Source organism: Chenopodium quinoa, unplaced genomic scaffold (assembly GCF_001683475.1).
Source record: "Chenopodium quinoa cultivar QQ74 unplaced genomic scaffold, ASM168347v1, whole genome shotgun sequence".
NCBI classification, from domain to species: Eukaryota; Viridiplantae; Streptophyta; class Magnoliopsida; order Caryophyllales; family Amaranthaceae; genus Chenopodium; species Chenopodium quinoa.
In genome coordinates, this window is record NW_018742418.1 from 1,891,474 (window position 1) to 1,900,897 (window position 9,424).

Genomic DNA, 9,424 nt, shown 5'->3' on the forward strand with positions numbered 1-9,424 from the left:
GTACCAGTTCTCAGGGGCATATTCACAGACGATGAAGATTGACTACGACTAGATGACGATGTCCGACCACGAGCACGACCACGACCAAGACCACGGATATACTCAAACGCACTCCTGTTCTGCCGTTGCCGATCTCGAGGACGGTCAACTCCTTCGGGTTCCTCAAAATCTAAGGTAGACGTGTGGAACATGTCATGAAGTACATGAGTAGCGTCACGAATAATAGAAGGATGGCTGGAGGACACTCGGTCGTACATCGAACGAAACTGCTCCAACTCCTCCTGTTCACGGTCGGTCGTTTGAGTATCTGCATGCTCACCAATAACGAGCATTTGCCAGAATGAATGAACCTGATCAACATGTAACGACGCCCTTTCTTCTGTAATAACGCGGTGAATGGTGCATGCGCAAGGTAATCCATGAGTTACTGAAATAGCACACCCGCACCGAGCATACACTTCGTCAGCTAAGTCCCTCATCCTGTTCAGCTTAGTGAGAATCAACCCCAAGCAGTAGTGCGACACACGACCATGGAGAGTCTTAAATATGAAATGGCTATACATCGTACCATGTCGTCGTCTGGAGTCCTCTAGAGAGTTCCTGATGCCGTTCTTCTGAGTTTCAATTGACTTGTTAAGTCTATCGAACAGTGTATCCAAAGCAGCGGTCGATGAATCAATCCAGTCCTTGGTAGCTCTATGAGCGCTCTCAACTCTACCTGTTGTAGTGTTCCCGAAATGAAGTATCTGGTTTATCCAATATTTGACAAACTTTTCCCTGTGAGGGACCCATTGCTGCATCACATAGTCCACCAGTGCCGGACACCACTGGTACGAATCCCTGAAGTTAGCCAATTCTCGCTCGTACGCTTCCTCTGTGGTAGCCTGTAGGATCTTCCGCCACTTACCATTCACCAATCTCTCTGCCATTTCCAAATTCTTGTTGAAAAGGTTGTAGGCATTCACTTTCACGCAGTTGTTGATGTGCCATGTGCACAATAAGTGCTTCGATTTTGGAAACAGCTCTGCTATGGGGGCAAAGAGACCTCCCTCACAGTCGCTGACGATGGCTGCTGGATGAACATTAGGCCCGATGTAGTTTCTCAGCTTCTCCAAGACCCAATAATAACTTGGAGCCGTCTCATCCTTGATGATTGGATGACCAATCAGATTGTTCTGGTTCGTTGGAGTCATCCCCATGATCTCAACCAGTGGGAACTTGTACTTGTTTGTCTTGTACGTTGAGTTGATCAAAATCACAAATGGCCAAGACTTGATCATATCAGCACAATCAGGATGCACAAGGAAAAGATGAGTCACCTCCGCTGTATCTTCATCAGAATCAAACCAGAACAGGTAACCACGTGATTGTGCCTGGTGTAGCAGCTGCTGTATAGGGTTCCTTCCCTCTGACCGTTCAAACCTGAGTTGTTGTCTGACGTTGTAGATGTGTCTTCGGTTTGGATGGTCTTCTGGAAATTTCTCTAACACAGATGCTTAGCAGGCTTGACTTGAGCATCACTCATTTCTTTCACAACTAGTTTCGCAACAGGACTTAAGCCGCTCAGCTGTCGATGACCCTCTTCATATACTATCATCTCATGGTTGTGATACCCCCATTTAGAGTAACCAATCACTTCCCAACCGTCACGACTCCGTAGTTGTCGGACCTTTACTCCGAACTCACACCCACAACCTTTCCGTTTTGTATGAAACCGAGTGGCTGTACGAAAATCTCTTTCTTCTCTTTTGCGATAACGGTCACATCTCAAAATGCGATCCATTCTACCATCCCGTTGAGATTTATGAGTTACTACTACCAAGAAAAATCCAGCTACAATTGCAACCTGTTTTGCCCAATCATTCGCTTGTTGAGCTTCTTCGAATGGACCATCATGTCCAAATATCCCACTGTAATCATTTCCGTCTCCATCATAATCTTGCATCAATTATATATTATAATAAATACATTTAACGGATAATACATTTAATTTCTATATTTACACATAATTAACACAAAAAAAAAACATAATTATGTATAATATTATTCATACACATACAAATTTTAAATACAATCATTTATAAAAGTCACATAAACAATTAAATATTTTGGTATACATTAACACAAATCTACTCACTACATACATAAACACATTAAATAATTAAACATAATTTAAAAAAAAACACCGTTTTGAATTTTCAATTTGAAATAAATTAAAAAAAAAAAAAACCATTTCCAATTTTTTTTTTGATACAATTTCGAATTGTCAAACTTAATTTTAAAAAAAAACCTTTCTCAACAATCAAACTTAATTTTTAAAAAAACCCAATTCGAATTTTCAAACTAAATTTAAAAAAATACCATTTCGAATTTTCAAACTTAATTTTAAAAAAACCCATTTTGAATTTTTTAAAAAAATCATTTTTGATTTTAAAAAAAAAATAATTAAAAACAACAAAATCAAAAAAGGAAAAAAAAAAAAAAAAGAAATATAGGTGACGTCTGCCAGGGCCACCACAGCCACTGGACTGGCGCCTGACAGGGCCGCCTCAGCCAGTGGAGTGGCGCCTGGCCAGGACGCCAGTTTGGTGGTCTGAGCGTCTGGGCTGGACGCCGGTGTGGTGGTTCTGGCGTCTGGCTTGGACGTCCATGCTACGGTTAGGGCGTCCATCCTAGGCGCCGGAGCCACTCCTACGGTAAACCGTGAATTTTAACGGTGACTTACCTCGTTTTCCGTCGACGACGACGTACCTCCGGCGTCCCCCGCATCTCCGGCCTGCCCTCCGGTCTCCCCCGACGAGCCAGTACGGCTCCACATTTTTTAAATCGAGATTTGTTCAATTTTAGAAAATGGGCATAATTGTCACACCAAGTCATATTTGTGGGCTTTATATGGTAATTTGCGGGCGATATTTAGCGATTCACAATGAAAAATGTGTTTTGCCAGATACGGAGTAGATAAAACTCACTATTCCTTGGTAGACCCGACAATCCTGACCCAGATACGATAACCTGACCCGACTCATGACCCGAAACTGGCCCGACCCGAAGATAGAGTTGAACCGATCCTGACCCGACCCGAAATTGACCCGAATTGTTTGACCCAAACAAACTCGATACTCAAAATTGACCCGAACAGACCCAATACTCGAAATGTCTCGAACTAAAATTACCTTATAATTGAACTAAAAATGTCTGGTGCCAAAAATAATTTAAATTGTTATCTTCAACTGTAGCCACACTCATAAACCGAATTGATAGTTCTTATTATAAGTTTATAACAATAATAAAAAAATAAAATTATTGATTTGAATTAGATCCACAAATTAAATGGAACAACCCGAACATGACCCGATCTGATTTTGCCCCGACCCGAATATGACCCGAATATACTTGACCCGAAAATGACCCGACCCAACCCATACCCGACTCGAATGTTAACTAGCCGGAAATGACCCGACCCGAAATTGACCCGACCCGTACCCAACCCGAACGACCCATTTGCCAGGTCTACTCCTTGGGCTTTGGTACTAAATTTTATCAACCAATAAACCAGGATTCAAAAATATAGATGAACTAGGAAATTTCTCATTAAAAAATGTCATTACATGCATAAACCAAAATTTACACAGCCTAACATCCACCAAGTCATTACTCAGTAAAAAACCAGCATTTCAGAATATCAGAGGACTGTCTAATTTACAGGAGACTCGACCAATTGACAAACTGCATAAGACTGAAAAAGAGGGCAGTCATATCCTCCTTCTATTATCTACTCGCATTTTCTTTGAAGCCTGGCCAGATTGCATATTTGAAGAAGTTGATTCTATCTGAAACAAGGGCATAGGAAGATTAGACAACCAGCTCTTGGGGCAAATTTAGCAAGACAAATTAGAGTTGCAGAATCCTCACCTTATCGAGCTTCTCTCTCACCCTTCTAACCGTTTCATTCATTGACTGGGATGGGAAATAATCCTAACAATGATACAAAATATACATCCAAGGTTATACATTTATTAATCAAGAAAAGATCATCTCAATAATTTCTAATACTACAATAAATGAACGAATGAAGTAGTCACAAAGAAATACAAGTAATAATGTGAGGAAGGTGACGCGAAGAAAAAAAAAAGGTAAAATCCATTAGATCCCAGGTTTTATTTAGAAGGGGGTGTTGGAGTCAAAGAAGATTATTAATAACAAAATGAAAGCAGTTTATCACTTCAAATATGTTGCCAAATCGGCACAAGGGTATAATGCAGACACTAGAGCAAAAGGTACAAGAAGTGGAAATGAATATCACTAGTCTAGTTTCAATTTATTCTCATGTGTTCATATCTTTAAAAGAATATTGTTAGTGTAGATTAATTACCTGATCAGAGGACACCCTGGTGATTAACGAAGGATCTACCTTAGAAAGTTGATCCATTTCTTTGGGGTAACTACATGAAATTAGATTGAAATAAACTCCAATGACCTATCGAAATTGCATCAATGGAATACATAACTAAGTAAAATAGCATACCATCCTTGCTTTACGTCCAATTGTTGAGATACTTGTGAGGGAGATCCGTGTAACAAGGGAGGGTTACTAACACCTATACTTTGCATTTCATTACCTCTAGATCTTCCTGCTGGAATTTCACCAAATAATATAGATTTCAAATTTAATAAATATAAATGAAAAGAAAAAGAAAAAAAAAAAACCTCAAAATACTTTGGGACTTATTAAGTTAATTCTAAAATGAGTGATTACTTACACTTCAATCGTCCCAGAACCTCCTTTCTCCTGCCTTCCAACTTCTCTTTTGTGTCAGACAGAGTCTCGTACTCAGTAGCATATGACACCTGCAGCCGATTTCCAAGGAAAACAGACTCATCTAGTTTTCTTTTTGCAAACCTAAACATTGTAGCAAGCAACCGTGATTACTAACTTCATTCCTTCATCAATTGTGGTATGGAGTATAGAATATAATAATGTGAACAATTTAGTATCTTCATGCACAAAGTTTAATATTCGATATTCCCTTAATTCAATCAAATAATAGCAAATTTTGCCCACCCAAATTGCTATTTTAAGCTTGGAACACAAAAGCAAGCCAACATAATTACCTGGCGTTGCTGATCATATGAAATTTGATCCAGTAGACATCGGTAAATGCCTCACACTCTTCCGCATCCATAGGTTTACAACTGCATTGCATATATTTAGAATTTAGGTAATTGGCTAATAGCTTACCAAACAACTAGGCCAAATCTTTCCACTTAACAAGGTTGGCTATAAGGACACTACATACCCAAATAGCATCTGAAATTTATACATAAAAGATCCAATCAAGTTCCAAGTTGCATACTGGTTGTTGGTCATAAATGATATGAGTGACAGATACTAGAGCTACAATAATATCTAGGTGCACGCAGAAAACCCTTCAAACCCCATTGTATTGACATACTAGACAAAGTTCTAGTCCAAAGAAGAACAGCAAGGATAAAGCAGTTGTATAATTATCTTTGGGGGGGGTGGGGGGGTGTGTGTGCGCTAATTTCACAAATATTTCAACTTCCACCAAGGCACCAAAGCTAGTCCTTTTGGAAGTCAATGTTTAATAGTTAAGCATGTTGCTTCATCCTCATTCTATTTCTTATGTAGAAATGAAGCTGGTAACTTCAATGACTGAAAGACATCAGTAGAACCCTTCAAAGTAGGCTAATCTAAAACCCAAATACAAATGGTATAAGTTCAAAGTCACCCAAAGAACTCTTAATACCAAAAAAGGGCTCTTTCAATAACATACTTAAGCTATGCAGGTAATATACTACGAGTAACTATCAATAATTATCCCTACTACATAATGAGTGTAGCTGCAAGCCTTCCTAGAATTCTACTCCCTAATCTCACCAAGTAATTACCTCAATGATCGATAACAAAAGCAAGTACGAGTATTCTCCTATTCCACTAATCTCGTGAACTAAAAATAAAACCATAGGAGCCAACTATGCTATCATGTGACATTAACTTCTCTTTCAAATCCAAAACACCCATGTTTGAATGTTTGACCCTTGGAGATATAATTCACACACTTCAATAGATCAAAAACCTGAAAACTGTAAGCTTACGAGTTTGAATCTCAGCATTGTCAAATTTCATAAAATTCAAGTGCCATACATTTCAATTATACTACCACTAGTCCACTACTATTCATTAAAAGGTAGTTAATCGCATTTCACATTGAAAATTAGAATCAAGGAACCTAATTAAACTCACAATGTCAACAATTTAAAAAAAAACACAATCATAATAAAAATAAAAGGGAAGCATACTCTTCAACTTCTCCATATGTTGCAAAAAGTTGTTTTAGTTCATCACCACATCCCAGTGCTGGTACATTCCTCACAATCAAGTACCTTTAGCAATTGGGTGATTCCCCAAATTAAAAAAATATATATCAAATTTAGAGGAAAATTTCATCAAATTTCAAAATTATATTGCAACATTAATTAATTAAAAAAAAAAAAAACAAACTTTGATTCATCACAGACAGTATATACACGAACAGCAGGAGGCTCATCTTTGTATCGTGGCATTTTCTTGCTCCCTGAAAAAAAAAAAAAAAAAAAAAAAAAAAAAAAAAAAAAAACCAGAAAATCCCATCAATCAATTTAAGAACAAAAGGTACAGAAATTAAGCTTTTTATAGATTATAAACAGGATTATTAATTTGAAGAAAAATAGAAAGAGGATTTAAATAATTGATTTGAAGAGCATACTTCGAATTGAAATAAAAAGAGGTGATTTAGTGTGAAAATCTAACGAAACAAGGATAAACCTAATCAAGAATGTAATGGCGGTGGAATACAATGAAGCTTCTTACAAATGAAGAATCTCTCATGGTTACTTACTTTGAGTTTTCCTCTGCTTTTCTATGAACAACACATGTGATTTGGCGACTTTCTTTATGTTTGTGTGTGCGACGTCGTTTTAATCCTGTAAGATTTTTACATTTTTCATTTTTCTTTTAAGCCCTCTTTGGTTGGGTATAAAATGTTTTCAATGGAAAACGATTTTCACGAAAAACCTTTTCCGTTAGAAGATGTAATTTTGCTACACATTTTCCCTTGTTTGGTTATATGTAAATTGATTTTTCTTTTAAGCATCTTCAAAAAATTTAAACAAAATAAAACTAATAGGTAAAACACACTCTACCATCAACTAACATCGATATGTAAAACACGTAACTTCAACACATAATCAACCCGTCACATACTTCATATCACTTAATTCCCTCTTTTCAACCATTTCTCTTCGCTTATCGATATCTAACACATAAACATTTGAAAAAATTAATCTCAACTTTCACCGGTTCACTCAAAATAATCTCAATCTTTGAATTATTTTTAAATAATCTGAACTTTGAGGGTTATTCACTCAAAATAGTTCCACGTGACTGGTAACTTGCTAAAGAGGTTTTTTTTTTTTTGTTTAAGATACATGTGTCATCACATGATTATTTGGAAAAACATAAACAATATTAATAAACTTAAAAAAAAATAAAAAAAAATAAACCAACCCCATCCACCACCAACTTTCCGGCAGCCACCTCCTCCCACCGCCCAAGTACCCCGTTCCCTGCCCCTAACCGCCGCCGCGTCCAGAACTCTTCTCCTTCGCGCCGACTCCGGCGATGTCACTCCCCCTACCCTCTAAACCACCAAAACCCCGACTCGAAAACCCCCTCACTCAAATCTGAAACACCTAAAAAAACGCAACTCCACCGCACAAACCCCCCAATCGGCCCTCTCCCACCTCGCTAGGGTTTCGAGGGTGGGGGATGGCCGGCGGGACTGGGCATTATTAAAGGTTCGAGTTAAGATAATGGTGGTTTTGGGGTCGGGATTAGGTGATTTAGGGGGTATGGGAGGGGAGCGCCGGCGCCAGCACGCCGGAGGAAAGGTCTGGGCACCGACGCGGGGGATTTCCAGCGGCGACTGAGTTGGGGGGTTCCGAGGAGGTCATGGTTGGTGGTGGGGATAGTGGTTGTGGGTGGGGCTGGGTTTTTGTTTAATTATTTAAGTATTTCCTTTTTTAAAAATTTATTTAAGTTTTATTTAATTTTTATTTTACAATCATTCATGTAGTGACACGTGCCACTGTAACCTGCTATAATAAATTGGTGACCGGTTGGGACCATTTTGAGCGAATAACCCCATAGTTCGGATTATTTAAAAATAATCTAACGAGCGAACCAGGGAAAGTTGAGATTATTTTTAGCAATTTTTCCTAAACATTTAAGGTAAACATAATAAAATTGACCCAAACCTTAATATGATGGGGCTCAATTGTCCTTAAAAAAATAAAAAAAAATAAATAAATAAAAAAACAAAACAAAAATGATGGGCTTAATTTAAAGGCCTCAACATGTTTTTTTTCTTTCTCTCAATCCATCGCATTCAAGAGAGTTGTGGAAAACCAACCTAACCCCCATAAACACCACTCCATATCATCTAATCATCGAATCACATTTCCATAAACATTGTCGGTTTATAAAAGAGAAAATACATATTAATATGGCATATTAACATGCGTTGTTTATATGGGGTCGCAGAAGTCATTTCATTTTGTAAAGTAAGGGTTTCCTCGCAATTTTCACTGCAACCTTTGCTAACAGACTAACGACCATCAACCCTTACTCAAAACCGCGTTTTGAAATAATTTTGGTTGTTACTCCGTTATGTAGACCCCTTTCATCAAAACTATGTTACCCTTCCTCCCTGAGAAGTGAGTGCAGTCAAACTGTTGTGCGACAGCGGAAGCAAAGGTCGAAAACAAACAAGAAAACAATAAAGAAATTCAATGCAAACAATAAGAACAACACCAAGAATTTACGTGGTTCACTATCGATGTGATAGCTACGTCCACGGGCACCGAGATCGAATGATTTCACTATAAACTGCAAAGATTACAAAGATGATTCTTGTATTTCTCAAGAACGGCTTTCACTCTGTCTCTCTTACCCTAATACTGATATTTGGGAGTTTTTATATTAATCCCTAACATAAAAGATACTTGGGCAAAAAGATAACATAAAAGATAACTTTAAATCGTAAAATCCGCGTTCCGTATTTTTCCTTCTCCGCCCGGTCAGACCGGGCAAGGTCTGCCCGATCGGGCGCGAGAAGAAAACTCCATACGAATGCTTCAACGTATCTAACCCCCACCGCCCGGTCAGACCGGGCAAGGTCTGCCCGATCAGGCGAAGGCTCGCCCGGTCGGGCGAAGGCTCGCCCGGTCGGGCGCGAGAGCAGCTTCTTCAACGAATTTGCCAGGCACCTCTTCTTCTTCCGCCCGGTCAGACCGGGCAATGTCCGCCCGATCGGGCGGACAAAGCTACGAAGTACGAGTCACCTAATATACTTATCAACAATCT

The 9,424-nt window shown here is 38.6% G+C and overlaps 1 protein-coding gene across 8 annotated transcripts; it reads right to left on the reverse strand.

The window, feature by feature from the left end:
• Nucleotides 1–3,558: 3,558 nt before the first annotated feature.
• Nucleotides 3,559–8,227, reverse strand: LOC110708941 (RNA-binding protein 48-like). 8 transcript variants are annotated; one of them, XM_021887203.1, is made up of 9 exons: nt 6,827–8,227; nt 6,541–6,596; nt 6,322–6,405; nt 5,113–5,193; nt 4,761–4,900; nt 4,526–4,634; nt 4,373–4,442; nt 3,913–3,975; nt 3,559–3,830 (listed from the first exon to the last, which is right to left on the reverse strand). In XM_021887203.1, exons 2-9 carry the CDS (start codon nt 6,567–6,569, stop codon nt 3,753–3,755), a joined length of 654 nt encoding a protein of 217 aa, XP_021742895.1. In that variant the 5' UTR covers nt 6,570–6,596; nt 6,827–8,227; the 3' UTR covers nt 3,559–3,752. The 8 variants fall into 8 exon arrangements, with proteins under 8 accessions (XP_021742895.1, XP_021742899.1, XP_021742874.1 ...); XM_021887207.1 differs by having other exon boundaries at nt 6,900–8,226; XM_021887182.1 differs by having other exon boundaries at nt 6,524–6,596; nt 6,900–8,226.
• Nucleotides 8,228–9,424: the final 1,197 nt, after the last annotated feature.

Coding starts and splice junctions, on each gene's coding strand:
- LOC110708941 (XM_021887170.1), bottom strand. Junction 4,901..5,112: donor CATATGATCAGCAACGCCAG/GTAATTATGTTG, acceptor TACAATGTTTAG/GTTTGCAAAAAGAAAACTAG. Junction 3,976..4,372: donor CCAGGGTGTCCTCTGATCAG/GTAATTAATCTA, acceptor TATCATTGTTAG/GATTATTTCCCATCCCAGTC.